Source organism: Porites lutea, chromosome 14, assembly GCF_958299795.1.
Source record: "Porites lutea chromosome 14, jaPorLute2.1, whole genome shotgun sequence".
NCBI lineage: Eukaryota > Metazoa > Cnidaria > Anthozoa > Scleractinia > Poritidae > Porites > Porites lutea.
Window position 1 is genome coordinate 6,585,088 of NC_133214.1, and position 24,163 is coordinate 6,609,250.

The following is a 24,163-nucleotide window of genomic DNA, read 5'->3' on the forward strand; positions in this document are numbered from 1 at the left end:
TCAAAAGAGGGCGAAAGGTCGTTAACTTCAAGTAGCACTCTTGCATCAAAGTCCCCCAAAACTTTAGGAGATGGAGGTAAAGTTTGCTTATGTATGACAGAGTTTAAAACCGTCTCAGTACTGACGATTGCGTCGAAAGCAATAGTAGAAATTGTTTGATCTGCATTGACGAACTCTTGTTCAGGCAGGATTACCCCCCACCTTTCTTAAGGATACTCAAGATGCTGTAGTCGCTCTCATCCGTTCCAGGATCAAATCTTAAACTTCTCTAGTTTGACGCGCTTTCTTTTTAATTCGAGCGTGTTTTATTTTTTCCCTAAGTTAAAACCTGGCGAGAACAGAAATTTCTTGTTCTGATCATTTTCGCATTTTTAAAAAAATGTAGTCAAGTGTCCTTTAAGTGAATTCCTTGCGTAGGTACTATGAGTTGATGCTCAGGAACCAATGAGATTTTAGCATCTAAACATGACATTGCAAAAAGGTCAAACGACGCCATCTTGATTCTTCACAATTTTTTTTGTCTTTTATTACGGCTAAAGGTGTTTAGAAGCATAGCATTAAAATATATTTGTGATTCAAACACTGAGTACAGTGGTGCAGCTGTTTAAAGGTTCATTTTTTAGTGTGGGCTAAATCGCGAACGATACAACACACGTATTTCATAATTATGAGTTCTGTTTCACCTGCTTCAGGGTAGAGTATAAAAGATCATACATTTTTAAAAGTTCTTCCAATGAAACAATAATTGTTATTAGATATGGACTTTAATTCGGTAGTATGCGGTGTGTAAATTGTGGTTTTAGAAGTCGGAAAGGCAGGTTATTTTTTTTGAAAGCTGTAGTAAGTCATAATCCTGTAAACAAGCTTTATTCTCTCGCTTACAAAGTTCAACAGACCTTTTTCGTTCCGGCAAAGAAAAAAACATGAATTAAGTGAACAACATGATACATGCTTGCTGCTCAAGAGTCATTATAGTTACTGAAAGGTATTTTACATAGTAAAGATGCATAACTTAAGTAGAAACAATAGTGTTAGGAATGAATTGAAAGAAGCTATCTGACAAAATAATTAGATATTGTTTCATCGAGCGGAATAACATGATATAAGTAGAAATATATTTTGGCAGTTTGATAATTTTCTTGGAAGTAAATAAATGTTAGGCTATCAACCTTAACGTTGCATGAAGCATAATTTAAGTGCAGGTATTGTAAAGCATTCTTAAAATCGTTTTGAGCAAATTTTCTAGTAAACAATTTGCCTTTTTTTTTCTTGCGAATTGTAAAAGGAACAAAGTCCAACATCTTCACGTGCAAATTGTGTGCTTGAGATATTTTTATTGGGTTACTGTGATAACTCGAATTCCCTCACATTAATGTACAGCAGTACCTAATTTCGCACAAAAAAATAGTCTAACTTTAGGATTAAAAAAGTAGATTGTTGATTTCCTTTACACTGAAGCATACAAAATAGCTCAAACATGTTAAACGAGCCTATGTTTTACTTCCTCGATGATGGCCTTTTTTATTAAAAGCTGGTCTTTGCAGCCAATGCTACCTCTTCGACAGTTCTAGCTTTTGTTCTATGGGCAGGAGGTTTTCATCAAGATGTGTGTAAACTCTCTCGGTGATGATGGATATTAATATGTTTTAGGTTGTTGGGAAGGCATGTGATGGGGCGATAGTTTCTAGGATTTTTGGTGTCTTCTGTTTTGGAAAGCAGACAGGTGATACCGGTTGTTAGCCAGTCAGGACAAGTTTCAGCGTTGCTGAGACATTCATTGTAAGCATTTGTCGGGTCTTGGTGTAAGGAAGGCAAGTTCTGTAAGCAGAAGTTTGCTATCCCGTCCTTACCAGAGGCTTTCCACCTACTTGCTTTCTTAATTGCTGTTTTTGTTTCTTCTAGGGTTATTTGTGGCCATACTTGATGATTGATTTCAATATTCTCAGTTTCCATTTGGCCGAGCCAGTCAGCGTTTTTGTTGTAGTTTTTTTTTTCCCAGATGTTTCCCCAAGTCCCCAGAAGCTCTCTACTTCATCAATTTTAAGTTTCCTTAATCTCAAAGGACTTTTCCCTAGTTCTCTATAGAATTTCTTTGTGTTTTCTCGGTACGTTTTTTCTAGTAGAAAAACTTCTCTCTCTTTTCAAATCTCTTGATTCGTTGGGCTTTAGCTTGTAGTTGTTGTTTCAGTTTTTCAGTGATTGTTGGTATTGCTCTTCTTGTTTACTGTTATGCTTGCTAAACAGTGCTTTTTGGTGTTTTATCTCATTCAACGTAGATACGTCACCCATGACTTTGTATATTTCACCTTCAATTTTCTTTTTCCATTTTGGTTGGTGAGGTTTTCTCAGCTTGTTGTTCCTTTTTGTTTTTATTCCCAGTGATTCTTTGACAGTAGTGGTAGTTGCATACACAAGATGGTTGATGTTTGTGAGAGACAGTTTTCCAAATTGGTCTTTTATCTGGTTGATGGCTTAGTATGGCTTTGTTTGCTGTTTCAATGACTGATTTTGCGTGTCGCTCTTTTTTTTTTTTTTGGAATTGGTGGCCTCTGACCTATTGGGGGTTTCCTTGGCTATTTCATATCTTTGAAGAATACTTTCTTTAATGATGCCCACAGTCTCATCCTGTTTATCGATGCTTAGTGGTTCTTGCAAATCAGATTCACTATTTTTGTAAATTTCTTGATTGTTATTTGCATTTTGTTCCTCTGGCACTGCATTCGCATCTCTCGTATAAAGTGTAGTATTTTCATGTCTTTGCTTCACACCTAAAATCATCGTTAAAAGTGTTGGGAAGGTTACCTTTTTTACCTCTTCTTTTCCTTCCTGCCCCGCCCCTGGCCCAATGTTGATCAAAACGTTAATGTTTGTGCGCGTAATTGTTCTGTTATATCCCAACATTGAACAGGGGGGACGGGGGATATTTAGCAAAAGAGAAAACTCTCTTTTTTAGGATTAAAATGGACTACTGTTAAGTTGTACAGCCTTCCCAACTACTTTTGTCTGTGATTGTCTGAAAATTCTGGGTGTGGCTGTGAAAGGTCAAAACTCGACGACTTTTTGTCAGTAGAAACGTCTTCAAAAAACACTCGTAAACAGTACTTTGTTAAAAAAAATATATTTGCTGTACCTTGTTAAGACAGTTTTTGGCGCACACGCCTGTTTATATTCGGCATGTTTTGCAACCCGGTAAGTCCAACTATTGCTCTTTCCGGAGCACAGGAAGAGGGCCAAAATACAAATGAAAGACTATTTTCGGTGAAAACTATTGACTGTAGCATAGGCTGATATGCTCCAAATCTTAAAGCAAGATATAGTGCGTTCACCACTTCCGGCAAAAATCATTCGGATTGCGACAGTGTAGCTGACATCTTCCTTAGCAGTTCCCCCATTCTTTACAGCATTCAGCACATGCCAATTTGCTAGGCGAGCAAACTATGAGGCTGAGTGGAGATTTGCCGAATTCTAGAGGCTACTTTCTCCGGCTGAATAACTCTGGTTAAGCCCTTGTGGCACTGCTTTTCGAAACTGGTTTCAGAAAACGACAACAAAGTACGCTGTTGATTTAGAATAAGGCGTCTATTGTCTTCGTTAATCTAATGAAAAAGGGTAACACATGCAAAGTCATCACACACCACTTTACTCCATTTTCGTAGCCGAAAATAATTCCTTTATAGTAGCGCTAACGACAAAATAGCCTAATTGACTTGTTCTGGGCTTTGCAAGGACTTAACCAAACGAATTTTAATAGATATTTTAGCTTAATTCTAAGTAAAATACAACAGTACTCCATAGATAGCGTTAAAATTAAACTAACTTTGCTAATTGACCTTTATGGGGCACTGTTTAAATGCAGGAATGTTGGGAAACAGTTGTTAAATTTATCTCCGTAGATAAATGCGACAAAAGCTGTCCATATTCTTACACGATTTACATGTTTTTACCCTTTTCTTGTTTGAACGTTGGTTCATTGTGCATATATTTCGCATTTTCTTGTGGAGTAATGTGATGGAGTAATGTGGAAACCCATGTTGTTTACTGTTCTCAAATTAACTGAATGACTGACAGGCGACGCTAGCACAGCAATTTCTATATGAACACTGAACATGGCTAAATGAACTCTTTTATAAAAGTTCCGTATAACTTTCAGGCCTTACGAAAATACACTCTAGAAGGTTTTAATTCGGCACTTATCTCACTCCTTCCTCGCAACTACAAACATCACGTTTTTCTAGGATACTTTAACACCGCCAGAATGCAAAAAAAACTTTATTGTGGCAGCCTTTATGCCATTTCTATTTGTAACATCTTTCAAAATATTTCGCTGATAGGAAACGGCAAAAGTTAACCAGGAATAATGCCGCTGATGAAAAAGATACATGTATACATGACAACGACAGCAATTGTATAGCATTTTTTGCTTAAAAATACCCTCATGACGTTTCATTAAATCTAGTGAAACAGACCACCTGTGGCCATTCTTTCTATGTAGTCCACGCAAAGAAAACGTCTCTTGGTTCATGAGAAAAATTAAAGGCCTTAAATGTTTTCTTCTGACGTTCTTAAAAGAAAGCGTTTTCACCCAGTGGACTTTGTGGTCACGCTGTGAAATGTCACGCACGTCAGATGCAAAATTCTCCTATTTATCATTTTACTGAAATATAACCTTTATTGTATTTTTTATATACTTTGGAAAGTGCATTATCAGCACAGTTCCAGGGCGAGATATCTCAATCAAATGTTAAATGCGACAAGTTTTATAAGCGTTTAAAGTTGATTTCCTATTCTCCTACAATCATCGTCAAAAGTGTTGGGAAGGTTACCTTTTTTACCTCTTCTTTTCCTTCCTCCCCCCGCCCCTGGCCCAATGTTGATCAAAACGTTAATGTTTGTGCGCGTAATTGTTCTGTTATATCCCAACATTGAACAGGGGGGACGGGGGATATTTAGCAAAAGAGAAAACTCTCTTTTTTTAGGATTAAAATGGACTACTCTTAAGTTGTACAGCCTTCCCAACTACTTTTGTCTGTGATTGTAGCTGGATGGCAGGCAGGTTCAGTTTGGTTAGTCTTTCTCTATATACGATGTCACGACGGACATTTTGTCTGTTTTGTCAGTTTGTTGGCATGATTCTTTGCAGGGCGACATTGTTTCAGTAGACATAATACTATCTATTAAATCAGATCACTTTGCAATTACATTGTCGATTAACGGTATAGATGTCAGTAAACTCGGTCCAAGCTGTTGGAAGTTTAATTGTTCTGTATAATTATTGCGATCTCTTTGACTCAAACATCAACAGCTGGCTCGAAGAATTTAAGGATGTTGTTGACAAGCGTGTCTTATGGGACTTGCTAAAATACAAAATTCGACAGCTCACTCATAAATTATTGCAAAACAAAAGCTCGGAACCGGACAACTAAAGTTAACGAGCTGGAAGAAAAATTACAGAACTGTACCAAAACGTGTGACAACGATCCATCGAGACGAAATGTTGAAGATTTGGAATGCTTACGGGCAGAATACGACCAACTGTATGATTGCATTACTCAAGGAGCTATTGTTCGTTCTCGTGCAACGTGGTACGAAAAAGGTGAAAAGAACAACAAATATTTTTTGAATTTGGAAAGATCAAATAAAAATAAAAGTTGTTTGCGGAAAATTTTAAAAAGCGACGGAACAATAGCAGTTGACCCTAAAACAATTATGAGTGAATTAGAATTCTTTTACTCCAATCTTTACAAAGAGAATAATAGTCATTCATCATCATTTCTAGATGACTTAAAGGAAGTTCCTACCTTGACTGAAGAGTTGCGAATGGTATGTGAAGGAAGGATAGAATACAATGAATGTTTTAATGTCTTACAATCCTTTCCAAAAAATAAAACGCCTGGGAACGATGGACCAACAATAGAATTCCATGTGGCTTTTCGGTCTTTGATTGGAAAATCTCTAGTAGACTGCACCAATTACTCTTATGAGTTTGGAGAACTTTCAAACTCAGAAAAACAGGCTATAATCACATTAATTGAAAAAAAAAGGAAAGGATAAACGAGTAATTAAAAATTGGCGGCCTATATCGCTAATCAACGTCGATGCGAAAATTATCTCTATAGTTTTAGCGAAGCGCCTGGAAAAAAATTAATACATCCCAATCAGAATGCATTTGTTAAAGGTAGGTCCATATTCGATGCAATTAGAACGATTGATGATATTGTGGATTACACCAAACGGAACAGTTGGTCGGGATTTATGATCGCAATTGACTTTGAAAAAGCCTTCGATACACTAGACTTTCGATTTCTAATCAGAACATTACACAAATTTAATTTTGGCCCATCTTTTATTCAGTGGATGCGTGTTCTGTACAAAAACGCATCCAGCTGTGTAATGAACAATGGATTTACTACTGGTCCTTTTTGACTAGGTAGAGGTGTCAGACAGGGGGATCCACTCTCCCCTTACCTCTTCATACTAGCACTTGTGACCATAGCTATAAAAATAAGAGAGGACTACAATGTACAGGGGCTAAAAATTGGAGAAGAAATGATTAAACTGTCTCTATTTGCAGATGATATGACATGTGTCATAAAAGACAAAACATCTTATACAAATCTGTTTCGTGTTTTCAACTCTTTTGGATAGAGTTCCGGCTTAAAGGTGAATGATGAAAAAACAGAAATCATGCCTCTAGGAGATAATAACCTACAGGAGAGAGACTTCCCAACTCATAGTATTTGTGAAGTCATAAAAATCTTGGGGATATATTTTGGTTATGTTGGACATTCAATCTATGATTTGCGCAAAATGAGTAACATGTTTAAAGAAATTATTGGAAGATTACTCAAGTCCTTGGAAAACAATCCTAGACAAACTTTTGTTACCAATCAGAGGACGTTTTGTATTGCAATGCAACTTTCAAACTTCTAAATTGAAAATCAACCTACCAGCATATTATAAGGAATGCTTCGATGCGTGGTCGGAGGTTAATGGGAAAACTGCAAGTTGTTACCCAGAAATCATTAACGAAATATCTGGAACAACAAATTTTTTTGTTATGACAAAAATATCGATGTACGGAGGAGATATAGTAAACTTAGGCTTCGTGAAGATAAGGGATTTAATTTCTGCGAACAACTCCTTCTCGTGCGACTTCTCTTCACTTACAAACTCCGAACAGAGATTTTTTTCTTATGAGTGTTATAAATTCGATTCCCGCAGAATGGCGCTCACTTATTAAAGCATCTACTAACGTAACATCAGCCAAGATTAAGATTAAGATGGCAAGCGGTAATGTAGTGCCAATCCATGATATCTCTCCTAAACAGATCTATCAAATCTTTGTACAGCAAAAGCAAATTGCGCCCACTGCAAAACAGAAATTATCAAACAAGTACTCAAATGTAGATATTGATCAGGGGCACCCAACGACTGTTTTCTGTAAAATATCTGTTGGGAGAAGCAAATGCTGCCTAGAATTTTCTATGGCTTGAGGACGGTTGAAAATTTCTAGATGACTGTTCCATTCATGTACCTTTTTCGAAGCTTATCTAATAATTTCCCTACGATTTTCTGAAGTTTAATTCTTTACATTTCACTGCCCAGGTTAGGCTATTTTTCGTACAAAAAGGAAACCTAACATTTTCGGATTCAAAAATGTGATGGAGAGAGGAATCAGAAAAATTCTCACTTTCGGAATACGTTATTAAAATTGCATCTAAAATTTTCTGCAAAATAATACTGAGGCCCTTGTAATTCGAAAAGACTCATGTTCCCCTAGAATGACCAAACTGGTAAAACTTTTATAGCGCCCCTTAGAATGTATTTAGGAGGAAACCATCGTTGGGTGCCCCGGCATTTATTACATTTGAGGCCTCGACTTCCTGTTGTAGCGATTTGGTCAGTTACAGAAGTTGAAAAGTGATCCAGTGCTCTTTTGAGGGTATGTGGAAAGGGTACCATTTGTAGATGGAAAGTATACGAAACGGGTACATTTTCTGTCGAAAATGGTGTAAAGAAGGAAAAAGGGCAGACTAGTCACATTGTGTAATGACTGCTAAATTGGGCGTTCACTGTAGCACGTTTCTCGATCACCCTGATTTGTAATAAACAACAGGAATTGTAATATCAACCGGATTTGTAATAAAAATCAACATGATATGTAATAACAACAGGATTTGTAATAAAAATCAACCTTTTATGTAATAAAATAACTAACCAGATTTGTAGCTAAATTTCAACCAGATTTGTAATAACGCCGCGAAAAGAGAGCGATACTTTGATGTGCGTTTCCAATAAAACATGAATACCCTTACTTACTTCTAAGGATCGGTTTGGAAATTTCTAAAGGGAGCGTGGTAATTTTCTGACTGCCCCACTTTCTAACCTAAGTTTAACAAGAATGGCATAAAGTATAATGTTTTCCAGTCTGTTTTAATATAAGCAAAAGTTACATGTTCTAATATATAGCGCAACATTGGAAGTGCAAACGCGGCACACATATATAGTATTTTTATGTTCGGCAGATTACCAAAGTTAAAACTCGTTATCATGATTACCAATTACACAAAATAAATGCAAAATCTGGTATAATATATAGATTTAGCCAGGGCTAAAAGCGAAGCTCTCGATAACATTTATAGTTTGTTCGAACAAAATATGAAATCGTGTAATGCTAAGCGGCGAAGGCAACGCCGGAGAACGGTGACAAAAACAACAATAGGTCTAATTAGCAAAAAAACAACTTTGCACGTGCGAAACACTTTTTTTGTACATTTCTTTGCCGTTGTTTTGCACGACTACGACTCTGTCTTTCTGTTGCTCTATATTCCAAATTTGTGGGCATGATAATTAATCTAAGCTTAATACTTCAGAAAACACTGATACAGAAACAATTTCCACTTTCCGGTTTCGTCTTTATTGACTCTTTAGCTGCCTCTGTTTTACAAGAAGCGGGTGGTTATGCGATTTCCTGCCAAAATAACCTCGAGTTGCATTTGGGTTGCCATACCTGTTGATTGAGTTATTTTACATTGGTATGCCTGTGGTGCGGACGGACGGTCGGGCGTACGGTCACGTGATTACCAAATTTTCTCGGATGGGTAGATTACCACATTTTCTAACCCATGGTGCTCCGCTGCGCGCGCCTCGCGCGCGAGAGCTCCGCTATTAAACACAAGCCAAAGTGGTACTTGTACTGGAACAAAAGAAAACAGGGCATAACGACTTTTTCAAGCCACTGCTAGTTAGTTAACAGAGTCAACTTGGCATAAAACGTTAACCGAGTGGCCTTACTTTGCCCGTAGAAAACAAATGTTAGCATTTTATAACCAAACTGGGACTGCAGTGTCATTGTTTCCACTTAATGCGTCGGATGTAAAACCACCAGCGGAGTCCTGTAAAAAGCAATGCGACTCACGCCTGAGTCCACTTCTTGCTACTCATTATGTCTTTTAGCTCCATCACAACACTGCTGCCTTTGTTATACTTTCGCATTAAGCTCATGACGCCGTTGCATCCGGGACAAATGTTTCCATCGAGGTGTAATCGTGGAATTGAACGCTGGTGTGGCATAACAATACGACAGAATCTCGAACACACGTTGTTCCATCGAGTAAACGCCGTAACAAAGGATCCTCTGCTTAATCCAGAGAGTGAATGATCGATAATCATTTTCAGTAATTCATCAGGTAGAAGATCAAATGGGTTCGAATCATCCTCAGCCCGATTCACTTTTTCAGCCCTACCATCACCACCCCTTTGTCCTCGGTCTTTTTTCACACTCTCTCCTACTTCTTTATCTTCTCTGTACTCTCTAAAGCTAATACGTTTATAATAAACCTCCTTATGTGGCGAGTGCTTTCCTTTTTGGGTTTGAATGTCAGAGTTCATATGTGTAGGCGAATTTGTAGAATATATTAAACCCCACACGCTCTCCCCTAAACTTGTCTCAAGTTGGCCTTTTCGATCCCTAACTTTTTGGAATATCGAAACCCTTCCGTAAGTGGGAGAATAGCAAGTATCTTTTAGACTATGCACATTAGGACAGTATAAAAATAAGTGATTCACTTTTCGCGGCGTTCTTACAAATCCTGGTGATAGGTTATTACAAATCCGGTTAAGTATGTTATTACAAATCTGGTGGAAAGTTAGTTACAAATCCGGTTAGTTATTTTATTACATATTAGATTTATTTTTATCACAAATCCTGTTGTTATTACATATCACGTTGATTTTCAATACAAATCCGGTTGATATTACAAATCCTGTTCTTTATTACAAATCAGGGTGATACACCTAAGGTTGGTTCGGCGGCCACAGGCAAAGTTAAAACTGCCACAGAAATTCTCGAATCAATATCAAATTCTTCCTTGTCATAACAACGCTTTATAAAACAGAGCATGGGAGATAACAGATATCGAACACAGTCCCTTCGGTTCCGAAGGTTACGCTTTACTGCACGTACGGGAACAATAGAATTGACCTTACCATCATTCTTAGGGTCTGTTTACAAGGAGGTGAGGGACCCCAGATAGGTGAGGTAACATGTGGCAGGTCACCCAGCCTATCATGTAAACGTCGTCAAAGTAAAATAAGAGATTATATGGACAGGCGGGTTACCCCACCAAAGCGGGTGACCTCACCTACTTGGGGTCCCCCACCTCCATGTAAACAGGCTCCTTGAGCCTTGTTAGATGTACTCCGGGACACTTTCTGAGTATTCTAGAACTGGTTTTATGGAACAAATACAAGTTTGATTGTACTTTAGTAGCAGGACTACGTGGCCGGAAAACGTGCGCACTTTCACGAGTCCTCACATTTTTTTGAACACCCCCCACTGCTAAAATCAAGCCACACAACAAATACAGTACTTGACAAATTTTCCTACCCTAAAAAATTCTCCATCGTCACTTAGGATCAGGATATGGAGCTCACGACCTTCCATAGGTTGCCATTATGTTTAGCTATTTTTATTTCTCTTAATTCCCGCGCTTTTCTCGGTGGCGCTGCCGTATTGGAAAGTGCCAGATTTCTCCTTAGAGTTCTCGACTATTAAGGTTACCGAAACTGACTTGCCCCAGAAAACTGAGAAAAGACAGATCGGTAATTTACTGAGACATTGATTTACAATAATGACAATAAATGATGACCACTTTGGATTTGATTTTCCCTTTGTGAAATGTTTCTTCTAATTTTTCTTCCCTTCAGTTCCTCTGGATATTCTCACTCGAGGTCCTTTAGCTTTAAAAGCTTATAAAGAGGCCCTTGCAAGTGGAGAAACTTCTGTCAGGAGGGTGCCGTTAATGCTGATTGGACAAGGCGGTGCTGGAAAGACCAGCACAAAGAAATCATTGAAAGGGATCTGTTTTGACCCAAACGAGAACAGAACTGATGGGATTGATGTAGATCCTTCCTTTTTTAAAGTGTCCACTGAGACGTGGCGGACGGGAGAGCAAGGCCAAGACCAGAATTCTGATACAGCCGTTTACCTTGACTATCATTTAGCAAGATGTATTGCGGATTCTTTAAAGACGCAAGAAAACTCCATCCAGTGGAATAGAGATAGAGATTCCCCTGATTCTGAAATTGTTGAAGTGCCAGAGCAACCAATAGCCACTGAAGAATCAAGAGACAAAGACCAAAAAGAGGAAGCAGCTGTAGCTAAAAGGTTGTCCCTAGGCGATTTAAATGACGACAGCTTCTCTCTTACAACTGTACCCGAAGAGGCAGCTGTAACTGAACGGTTCCTCCGAGGAGATGTGGATGACAACAGAGAAGACATTTATTTTACTTTTTGGGACTTTGCTGGACAGTCAGTGTATTATGTGACTCATCCGCTTTTTCTTACAGCCAGAGCGATGTTCCTCTTGGTGTATGATCTAAGCCTGAATCCTGACGACGAAGCAAAGCCCGTGTTAAAACAAGGAGTATACGAAGAAAGTGAAGAAGGCTACAATATAAAAACAAATGTTGATTATCTTGATTTTTGGATGAGGTCTGTGGCCTCATTAGCCAGAGGTAAAGCCGAAGGGTCTAGACCAGAAGAGACGACCTCTGTGAAACTTCCTCCCGTTTTCCTCGTGTGCACCCATGCTGATAAACCTTATGGTCATGGCGATCCAGAAAAACTGGCCCGAAAGATATTTGGTTATCTAAAGCGAAACCCGTATGGTGCTCATCTGTGTGACGTATTTTGGATAAATAACACAAGTCTAAGCGTCAACAATTCTGACTGTCCACAGATTGTCCGTCTACGAGAGGAAATAATTGCTGTTGCCAAGGAGCTTCCTTTCATAAATGAGACCATTCCAATCAACTGGTTAAAGTTCGAGAAGGCTCTTCAGGCCAAGAAGGAAGTGGGAAACAAACGCATTTCCCTCGAGTCCGCGAAAGATATTGCTAAAAAAGATTGCAACATTGTTGACGAGAAAGAGTTTGAGACCTTGCTGAACCATCTTCATGACATCAGAAGTTTGATTCATTACGAAGACACGGTGCGGTTGAATAAATTGGTAGTTCTAGATCCTCAATGGTTAGTTGATGTTTTCAAGAAGGTGATAACTGTAAAGCCGTATGATCCTAAAGAAAAGGAATTCTTACACCTGTGGCGTAGGCTTGAGTCGACAGGGGTTCTGGTTGAAAATCTTCTGGCTCATGTATGGGGTCCTTTGTTTGAAGACAGAGAAACACTGGAGAGTCTCATTGGAATCATGGAGAGATTTGGCTTGTTATGCCCTTGGTCAGTCCATACCTCGAGCAACAGGCAGTATCTTGTCCCGTCAATGTTGATGTCATGTCCAACAACTGAGCTTCTTGAGCTAGTGGAGTCGGCCAATATTCCTTCTCTTTTTGTCAAATTTTCAAATGGTGAAGTTCCCCCAGCTTTTTTCCTTCGGCTGGTCGTACAGTTTATTCAGTGGGGCAGGGAAAGATTTTGGTCAGAAGAGGAACCTCAGCTCTTTATGGGGTTTGCTAGATTTTTTACCTCCGAAGAAAAATGCTCCGTTATTTTTATATGCCACTCCTCATCTGTTGAGGTCGTTGTTCATGGAGGGAATTCAGCATCTTTCCTACCCAGCAGCGGAGAGAAAACCTGTGCTCGTATGGTGTGTAGACAGCTGAGCTTGATTCTTGAGTGTATGCGCAATCAGTTTCCCTGGCTTGAAAATATGAAATATGAAATGTGTGTCAAATGTCCCGTCTGCTCCAAAGGAAGGGAAGTTGCCTTTTGTCAAACCCATGGTGCAAAAATATGCAAACAGGAAGAATGCCTTCACTTCTGGACTATGTCTGAATTGTGCAGTGACACTAGAAATATCTCCTGCAGGAGGTTCGCTTTTGCTCGAGACACCACGGTTGAAATCGGGCAGTTTTCCCCTTGGTTTCCTGCTCAAGAAGAACAGGTAGTTGAACTATATTTATACTGGGATTTTTTGTGGTCATGTGGAGTTTCTTTAATAGCAGATTCTCTATCCATCCCCGCCTGTCCACTCCCCTGACCACCGTAGCCAATTTGCAAAGTAGTTTTATCGCCGAATCAAACCTTTTAAACTAAAGCGCTTGAAAAATTTTCCAGGTTAAAGAAGCTCGCGTTAATTGATGATAGTTTTGAGCAAACGCTGAAAGGAAAGGCTACGAAGTTTGGAACTAAAGTTATAACTTTGGCACTGAAATTGAACCAATAGCGTCTGCTATCTCTGAATGAAGAAGGAATAGAGTGTTATTTTTTCCTTTTTATTAATTACAGCTTGAAAATAATGAATGTGACAGAGACCCTTTTGCTCTTGATGAAGGTAAGGATAATGATACTATCGAGACTGGTTTAAAAGTCATTTGAAAAAACAAAGCACACCATTTTAGCAAATTTAGCATCATATCTTCTCTACAAATCGACAGTCCATTTCAAGAGTGTGTCGGCACAAACGCACGATTGGTGGTCTTGTAATTTCCTTGCTTCCTACTGGAAGACTCTGACGTCGTTGCTTCAGATAAATGCAGCATTGTTATTGTCATTTGCGTCGTGGCGGGTTTTTGTGAGGTTTTTTTAGTTAGAAGTGTACGGAATGGAGCCTCCGATACTTTTTTCACCTTGGCGGACGAGAATCTAGAAGGCTGAGACAAAAATATCAGTGATTACTTTATGGGCAGACGACATTTTGAGAAGAAGAGTAAGGGGTATAGTCTCCGGGGAAGAGTGTACAGACGATACTTTTAATTTAATAAGTTTTTAGCTATTGTTTGACCACATCTTTTTTTAATGAACGATTTACCAGGGGAAAATTGAGGTGTTACTTTCAGGCTATGTTTTTAAGTGAGTGTGGCACTGTTTTAATTCTAGGAAACCAAGAAAAGGCATTTGCAGTTCGTAGCAGTGTGTTTGAACATCTTTTTTCCGAGTCGTGCGATGCCAAACTGGTTGTTAGCCGACTGATGGAGACTATTCAGTTGGATCAAGCGTCTCTTGAACAGCCAGACTCTGACACCAAGAAACGGATTCGCTTCTGGGCAAGAGAAGCTTGTCGCTGTGGCAGACTTGATGTGGTCGAATACTTGAAAGAAATTACACCTGCTGGAACCACTGGTGAGTGTTTGTCAGTTTTGCTCATAATCATCTCTGGGGAGATCAGGGGAGGGTAGTGCTTTGACTTTGGTCCCTTTTTAACCTTTTTCAAACCCTACTTGGAGATCTTGTAATATCAAATGGCGTTCATGCTAATCCATTTCAAGTTGAATAGATTATTATTACTTCTTTCATTTAAAGGAAGAAAGATGATCTAACCTTGAATTTATTAACGTTGTAACAGTTAAAATTTAGAACTACTCGAGTCGATGAGGGGGGATTGATTAAGCAATGCTGTTTTGAAAACTCAGCCGCTACTGCGCGAGGTAAATGACGTCCTTATTTCGTATTCAGGGAGCAGAATGCATAGATTATGTTCCAGCTACTCCGCAGCTGGAATAGCAGGTCACAGGTATTCCAGATTACCCTATTGAATCCCCGATTCCACAAAATGGTCAATGGAAACGCGCAGAAAAACACAAAAGTTTTCTGGCACCAATCAGAAGTCAGAACGGCGGCGACCGTTTGGAACTGGTCTGGTAAGACATTGTCCTCAGGGGCTCTTCTCGCCGTTCTACTTTTCTTCGTGCCATATTTTTCCGCCCGTTTAGACTTTCCCTCGCCCCCACTATCTGCCCCTGGGTCTCCGAGGATGCCCCATGTTCGATGTATCAAAATAGTATCGAATTTGTGTCATGGCTCTGAGGTTTTCTGATTATATTTCTATATTTTGTTTGGTTTTCTTCGTTATGCGAGACAATAGAATCTTGAAAAATTTTCAGTTTTGTCCTTTAAGTCTCGGGGTCATGGTAGAATTTTGATATATCCAACGTATTAGTAAATTAACACACTGAAATACATGCTTGATTCCAGGTCCGTTATTACCTGAATCTCTAGACGTGAGAAGAATCCCGTTTTCGCAAGCAAGACAGCTTACCATCGCCTTGACTGGTATGGAGTTTAGGATTAAATCAACCTATTTGACATATTATGCTCCATTCATAAAACGTGCTTAAAAAACTCTGTTTGGTAAACACGGTTTTTAAAATTGTTTCCTTCATTACAGCTGATTATTGACCTTTACTGATTACAAATTTAGCGCAAATTAAAAAACATTTAAATGCTGTGTAAAAGCCTATGTTCCATTTTTCTGTGACTGTTTTTCATTTTTAAAATAATCAGGTTTTATTAAACACGCTGGTGGTGTGAATGGGACATTAGTCTGTAAAAAAATACTTTCTTAAATAAAGTGAAAGTCTTGTCTCAGTAGTCGCATAAATTTAGAATATTGTTTTGACGTCTCGTGCTGAAGGATCTAGCCGTTTGTTGGACAAAGGCTTGGCCGAGTATTGATACGTCTCCCGGGCTCGAAGAACTCCATTATCTCCCGTTGGCTTACCCTACCGTGGTTAGATTAGGTTAGGTTTAGGATTAGGTATTTGTTGGACAGTTGTTGCTGTAAATGCTATGTAGAACTGCATAGCGAACCTTTTGAAGACGTTTATGTTTCGATTTTTCTCCATTATAGTTGCGCGTGGCGATAAGTGGAAGCTTGTTGCTGAGAAACTGGGTTTGAATCATGAAGAGATCCGTTTCCTTGACGTACGTGTCATGAATCCAGTTGAAGCTCTTTTAGGCTTTATCGCGAATCAGCGTTACATGTCTGTGGGAGAACTTTATCAAGTCTTATGCGATTGTGGGATTCCCGCAATCGCCGATACGCTGTAAAATATTAGAAGGGTTTGACAGCAGTGGTTGTGTTGTATATAGCCAAATATGGTATTTTAGTAGCAGATTATTGGGAGCACTCGCATCCTTGGGATGGGTGATTTTCTTCCGAGCCTCCTGTGTCACCAGATTATTTTTGTTTCCAAGCATAGCACGTACATTACATTAAGTACAAAAGAGAAGAAAACAAGAAATGTCACGATGATATGCTTTTCCTTCTTATGGTACACACTGAAAGAAAAAAAATAATAAAAGCTTCCCTTTAAAGGTAAATTGCGTGGGATGAAACTAATACTGAAGAGTAGTGCAAGCGAATGCCACAGGATAATTAATGTGCATTGTTGAGTTCTATCATTAATGTGCATTGCTGAGTTCTATCAGCTCGCAGGATTCAAAGTTACTGGGAGAGTTCCCTAAAAAAATTAGGAGGAGGATTTTAATGCAGAAACAACACGTTTTCTTACTTGGAATTAGTAAATGGAATTATAATGTGGGAGTTAAAATGTAACAGCCGGAAAAGGGCTGTGTTAAAAAGTTCATAAACCTATATGCTTTGTTTAAAATGTGGATAAACCCTTAGTTGCTTCATGTAATTAAGCACCCCACTCAAGTAATTCGAAAAAAAAAATCCAAATCGAACCAACTGACCGGAGGAAACCAGTTGGCCATTTACAAGGATTGACGAGGAGTTAAAAACGGGACCACTACTTATTTAGAATGCGCGAGAATGGATGCGTAGATTCTTCACATTTTCAGCTTGTAGATCAAATGAAATGGTTTGCTTTAAAGTAGTTATTGTTCCGTGCCAGCGACATCGCGAGTATTCTCAGTAGTAGAACTTGCTTGCCGGCTAACGATGTTCTCTCTCTTAAGTGACTTTGTAAAGGCCACATGACTTTAAGCTTATATCTGAGAGATATATTTCTTTACTTTCTATACACTGTAAGTGCTGTTTGCTGTTTCTATTTTAGTGTAGTAAGAATATTATCTCAACTACGTGATGTTGTAAGGTCCGTATGGCTTTAAGCTTGGGGCTTATAACTAGAGATATATTTCACTGTTAGTGTGAACGTTTAACATAGCTTTTTCTATGGCAGTGTACTAAGAATATTCTCTCATTCAAGGTATTTGGTAACGTCTGTTTGACTTAAAGCGTAGGGCTTTTAACTCAGGGATGTGTTTTTTGCATTTTTGTTACTTTCTACACACTTTTTAAGTGTAAACTTTTAACTTTGATATATTTTTGGCATTTTTGTTACTTTCTGTTTACTTTAAGTGTAAGCTTCCAACGAAGCTATTTTTATTTTATTGAACTGAGAATATTACTCAATCAAGTGATTTTATTAGGTTTGTATGGCTTAATGCTTAGGGCGGCTTAGGGGTTATAACTAACAGATACATTTTTTGCATTTTTGTTACTTTCTATTTTCTTAAAGTGTAGGCTTCCAACGAAGCTATTTCTATTTTAGTGTACTAAGAATATTACTCAATTAAGTCATTTATTAGGTGCGTATGGCTTAATGCTTAGGGCGGCTTAAGGCTTATAACTAAGAGATACATTTTTTGCATTTTTGTTTCTCTCTATACACTGTAAGTGTAAACATTTAGCATGTCGTTTCTATTGGTAGTGTCTAAGAATATTTTCTCAATCAAGTGACTTTGTACGTTCCATTTGGCTGAAAGCCTGGTGCTTTTAACTCACTGAAATAGTCTTTCCTTTTTTTTTCACTTTTTAAATACTTCGCCTCCTCCGCAGGCTTCACTGTCCGGTTTTAAAGTGGGATAGTGGGAGAGACAAAAGCCGTTTATCGTGACCTACAATAGTTTGTTCGTTTGTCGAAATGAAAATGGCGGTAGAAAAAATTTTCCAGGATATTCCTTCATCTGAATCTTCCAGGACCAGCAAAGTCCAGGAATGCCTTTTTTTATTACTATGGAATAAAGTTTTGACTGTAAATCTCAGTGTGATGGTTTTCACAGTCTTGTTGTCAAAACTGTTTCCGGGTTGTCCCGGCCCAGTAAAGGCCAGTCGCCAAAAAAGAGTGAAATCCTTACAAAAGTTCTCCCAGAATAGTATAGAAAAACTGGTCATTTACCGAAGGGTTCTCCTTAAGGCTAAACCGTTATTCTAAAAATATTTTACATTGTCACGGTAAGCCATTTTGGATGCCTTCTGTGACACAAAGGTTAAAAGACGAATTTTACGAACATCGACCCTCTGTTGACAAGGGGGAGCTTATTGTAAAAGCAATGACGGTGACGAAAACGTCTCTAATAAAGTGAATTCACGCTGTTTCAAAATTCATCGCTGTTATATTCCATGTTCAAGTTGTCAAATATTGGTGAATTTTTCTGGAGTTGAATCCCAAAGGACTGTATTTAAGTTTAAAAACGAAAATCGTTGTCTTGAGTTCACGTCCTCCATAAAACGTGAATTTAGGCAGTTTCAAGTTGTAGTCGTGCCGTGATGGCAAAGAAATGTTTCAAAAAGCGTGATGCACGTTCAGAGTTTTCATTTGCTAATCTTAACCTTTAAACCGCCATATTGGAAAGGTAATCGGCACGGAGAAGATTATGGCCTAACATCAGGTGCGAAGAGCATTTTGGGTTATGGCAGTTCTCGGCTTGTCAGGACGAAAAAAAAATTTAAAAAACGTCCCAGACCCAACAGGGGTCTTTTTTGCATGAGCATGCCCAACCGCTGAACAAGCGATGTGCATGGAGGCTCACCACAGGGTTCGCCTTCATCAAAATGGCGCGTCTGAAAGCTATCATAGCGATTATTTTGCTCGTTGGTCTTGGCGAATGTGCTCGTGATGTAACAAAATGTGTAGTTTGCAAAAAAAATCTAACATGGTCTTAACAAAAGCGAAGTAGACCGGCTTTAACATACACGCCCTACTAACAAATTTCATCTCCCCACTTGACCTGGACAACAGCGCGCGTATATGTAGTGCCTGGAGGATCGCGCTCACCTCATCAAAGTCTAAAGAAAGTGCAGAAACGTTTGTTGATGCAAGTAAACACTTTCAATTTTCTTTGTTTTGAAATGGGAAAGGAAGAGAAATATTAAATATTATTATAAAAAAAAACATAGCAAATTTCAGCGAGTGGGTTCGAAGTGCGCGAAAGCCGATGTTCAGTTCAGCAGTGAATTAATGTATGTTCTACAATTTTCCCAGCACTTTAAGTTCTGGCCAAAAGCAAATTCCTGTAAAAAATGCTTTACAATGTTAGTTCACGCAAAAACAAGAAGTTCTACAATTTTCCTATAAACAAACTTTGTATCGCTAAAATACTTAAGGCAAAAATTTTCTATTCCAACTGAAAACGGCTTGGTAGTCGCCCGCTGATCGTTATTAATCCACTCCCGAAATATGGCTAAATCAGCTATTATTGACAGAAATCCTCTACGGCATCGAGAAACTGATTTACATCTGATTTATAGACAAACAATAAATAAAGAACATTTTGCTCAATAGCTACGCATCAGCAATGCATTCTATGCCAAACTTTGCGGTTCTTAAAGGGGAATCAAGACACGAGTCGAGCGCCAAACAACAACAAGCAGCCATGTTCGTGTCAGACATCCTTGCGAAACTTGCTCTTTCACCACGTTCAGCGCATCAGTCTCCACTTTAAATCAACAGATCTTTACTTATTTTGTACAACGAAGGTCTTTCCTAAGTTCCTGCTACCATTTCAATCTCAAGCAAGCTTTCAAAGTGAACAATTTGGTTCCTATGACTATGCAGCATGGTCGCTGTCACTGGTCGCGTGCTCTTTGACAAGTCAGCGGTCGCACAAGCTCATGCAAAAAAGACCCCTGTTCCCAGACCCTTAAAAAAATATTCGCCTCAGGAAAAAAAAACGAAAACAAAAACAAACAAATAGAAACAAAACCTAAAATAAAAATGAAGTATTTCTAATATGAAAACGAAAACTCCTTTTAATATTATCTTTTTAAAAATAATTTGTAGTACTTTCAAAGCTCAAAATAATTCAAGCGTTTTAAAAATACATTGTGTTTAAAAAATAAAGAGTACATCTTCAATATTTTCTTTATCGAAAAAGAAATGCAGTAATTTTAAAATTAATCGATTACAAAAGTTGAATTTTTTTGAATTATCAAGAGTATTCCTTATGGCAGTTCTATGCCACCATACTACCTTACAGCGTTTTCACATGACGCCGCGGCGACCATCTGCTAAACGGCGTAGCACCGAGTCAGCAGGGATCTAAAGGGGTAGGGGAGGAGGAAGGGAAAAAAGGAGGAGAATCTCCCTCTCCCAACCCCCTCCACCCCCACACAGCCACACAGGCTATCCATTGGTCTGTTCCAGGCTCCAAGAGAGTGGGGCAAAGGGTCGAAAAAAAAGCGCGAACAAATCGCATGAAGGCTGGGGAGAGAGGGTCGCTCGCTGTCCTTTGCTGCTCCCGCGCTTTTTTCGCCTGTCTACACTGACCGAGAGCCTGGCATAGGCTAGCTATTCATTTGTTTAAAACCTGGGTGCTAAAGGTCTCTACTAAAATTGTCTATGACCATTAACACGAACTGGTGATGTCACGGGTAGTACATAGGAAGTAATTTCACTCTATTGGCTACGGGCAACAGGGGCGGGAATTGGTTGAACATCTGTCACAGTAGTTCTGACTAGGATCTGCTACAACTGGAAGACAGGACAGGACTCAAACTTGGACTTCAACAGTTTAAGGCCGATACACACGAAGGATTTTGCTCCTAAAGCATGCTCCAGGGGCACGCTCCGGGAGCAAAGCTCCTCCATGTGTACCAATGATTTCCTGGGTATACTTCATCCTCGGGAGCAGAATTTCCACCCCGCAAAATGCTCCACGATATTTAACTGGTTAAATATTCAGGGGCACCCAACGAGAATATAGTTCAAAACCACTTAAACATAGCATTATTAAACGTATTTTAGTATTTAAACGGAAGATATAGGCATATTTTTATCCTCTAGAAATTTTTCATCTGTTCGGATTTCCTAGCTGAAAGCCTAGTGATCCGAAAATTATAGGGATCAAAACTTACCCTTTTCGAAAATTTCAGCCAGAAAAAAGGCTCCCGAAAATTCTGGGTGACCTTTTAAGGGTAAAAATCCGTTAAGAGACTTGTCAGAAATTAGCAGAGGGGGAGGGGGGCTGGAAACAGAGGGAGGGTCCCAACTTTTTGAGACTCAGAAAAGGGAGGGGACATGAAAAATGGGCCGTTAAAAGGGGGAGGGTCATGCAAATATAAGCCCATGATCATGTAGAGGTTCACCCACAGAAAAAAAAGGAAGTTCTTTATTTGGTAAAAAAAAAAAAAATGGGAGAAATAGGAGAGTCAAGTGATCCTCTGTCAGAATCAGAGTCGGACTCTTAATGCTGTCATCTAGAATGTATGTATATAGCATTACAATGAAGAGATTAGAAATATATTTTGAGTTTTCATAACACTGACTCACCCTAGTGTATAGCAAGAACTAGATTTTATCATTTATACAAGATGGGGAGGGTCATGATATTTTAGGCCACGCTCAAGAGGAGGGTTAGCAAATTTCACTCCCATTGCAGGGAGGGGTCACCTCATTTCCAAACCCAAATTTCAAATTCCCACCTCCCCCCCCCCCCCCGCTCCCCCCTGCTAATTTCTGACAAGTCCCTAAAAATGGGCAATTATACCATTTTTTAGACGTTCGAAAATCCCAGGAGAAGCAGGCAAGCAAGAAATTTTACAACAAATATTCCGACAATTCTAGATCGTAAATCGTCTTCCAAACAATTTTCCGAAAATTATCGTTGGGTGCCCCTGAATATTTGGGAGCAAGCTCCAGGGGCAAATTGAGCGAACTTGAAAACGCTCCCTCGTGTGTACTGACACGTGCAAAATGCTATTTATTTCTTGGGATTTCACTGAAAAGAAATCTGGAATCTTTGTGAGTTTTCCCTTTTCCACGCTTAGGAGTGAAAGGCGTTTCACTCTGTCTATAAAACGAAGCCATTGAGAGATTTTTAAACGATGTTTACCTTTAGTCCTAGTTGGATCACAGGAGATGTGCTCAGTAAGAATCCCCTTTTATGTAAATGTAGGAGTCGCTGAAAATTGATTTCTAGTAAGAAATGATGTAGTTAGTTTTTCAGTTATGCTGCGTGCGGCAGTGAAATACACACAAATTGGTTTTATCAACTGAGTGGATAAAGGCAAATTGGCCACCGTAAAAAGGTTTCAAAGCTTACATTTCGAGACCTAACCCCTCGTTGGTTGTTTTCGTTATTTATAATGGTAATTGAACTAAGTGGAGTGCAATTTGGTCTGAAATCATACGCGTGATTTCAAAATCGAAGGAGCGCGCAGCGCGAGTTTGATTTGAAATCACTAGTATGATTTCAGACCAAAATTGCACGACACGAAGTTCAATTACCACTTTATTACATCCATTTTGAAATCGCAGAATTTAGTCAGTACTAATATTTATTGATCAAGTAGCCGGTTTGTTAAAAAGCCGAAACAAAAAGGCTTTTACATCTTATTTTGTATTCGAAACAGAAATGATGCGATATATAGAACAAAAATGGTGCGATTTAAAACAGAAATGATGCGATTTAGAACATGAATGATGCGATTTAGAGCAAAAAATGATGCGATTTAGGAATAAATCACACTGCTGAGAGCCAATCAGATTGCACGGATAGCCAGTGATTTCAAAGTGGATGTAATAAAGCATAAAAACACCTAATGACTGGTCCCTCGGGAAACAGTTAATTCTGTTTCCCTCGAATCTCAATGTTTCCCGAGGCGGAAAGTGATTTGTTATATAGCTGGAAATTCGTTAAACCTCGCTTTAACGTCGGTGGTCGGTCAACATTAGGGACTTTAAGATCTAACGACGCGGACGGCAACGAGAACGTCAAAAAAAACCAATAGGTCTTAAAAGCAAAACAACAACCTTGCACGTGCATCACACTTGTTTGTAAATTTCTTTGCCCGTTTTTGCACGTAAACAAACAACGACGACATGTTATTTCAATTTCTGAACTTCAACGCCAGGAAGGTTCGCCTACATTTGACAAAGTAAGTGGGTAGGGATAATTGCAATTTACTAAAAACTGAATCATTTGATAATGCAATTTTAGCATTTTGATTGGCTTAGCCGTTATGGTATATGAGCTATTATACCATGCTCTCCATATATGGTCGATGTACGCTTCAGTTTAAACTTGGAAGCTAGCTGATATTTTTTTTCGCGAAGGATAGAACAGCATCCGAAGCAAATCGTTTTAATTCATTTCTTAGAATACTAGAAATGCAATTTCATCGAAAGAAAAAAGACAAAAACAAACAAAAAAGCCACAAGAGCTTGTTTGAAAAATACATGGAACTAAAGTACCTTGACCAGCTACGAAAGAAGACAGGTGTTGTTTCTTCATGATCGCGAAGTCATTCGCCGATCGAGTCACTCGCCGATAGATAACTGCGCCTTGTCTATTCGACATTAAATGAATATAAATCACATGTAACCAGCTACAAATACAGGCTATGCAGCCATTCACTAGAGCAATCGAGGCGGCAGTATAGCGTCTTTTCTCGTTCAGCAAAACCAGCTTGTGCCTTCAAACAACTTCATAACAAGCGACCGAGTTAATAGTTTTTCTACATTGTTCTTACTTTTGTAACTGCACCGAAAATCCAAATTCACAGTAATTTCGACGGCTGTCACTTAAAAGTTATTTTCCTTCACATTATCTGCCAGGTTCTTTTAGCTGTCCTGCTGTGTAAAATCCTAGAATCCCGATGAGTTTTTAAAAAATTAATGTTCATCGCTGCAATGTTTTGATTTTTCATTCATGCAGTCCAGGCGAGTCCGTTCGCGA

The 24,163-nt window shown here is 38.9% G+C and overlaps 2 protein-coding genes across 2 annotated transcripts in view; both read left to right on the forward strand.

The window, feature by feature from the left end:
• LOC140924917 (uncharacterized) overlaps nucleotides 1-18,250 on the forward strand; it is a 47,693-nt gene extending 29,443 nt beyond the window's left edge. The window contains exons 4-8 of the mRNA XM_073374904.1: nucleotides 11,209-13,403; nucleotides 13,748-13,793; nucleotides 14,339-14,581; nucleotides 15,434-15,511; nucleotides 16,089-18,250. Of these exons, the coding sequence (XP_073231005.1) occupies nucleotides 11,209-13,403; nucleotides 13,748-13,793; nucleotides 14,339-14,581; nucleotides 15,434-15,511; nucleotides 16,089-16,288 (2,762 nt within the window). The 3' untranslated portion in view covers nucleotides 16,289-18,250. The remainder of the gene's footprint in view (nucleotides 1-11,208; nucleotides 13,404-13,747; nucleotides 13,794-14,338; nucleotides 14,582-15,433; nucleotides 15,512-16,088) is intronic.
• Nucleotides 1-24,163, forward strand: part of LOC140924628 (uncharacterized) — a 302,908-nt gene that overhangs the window by 54,129 nt on the left and 224,616 nt on the right. The window lies entirely within an intron of this gene.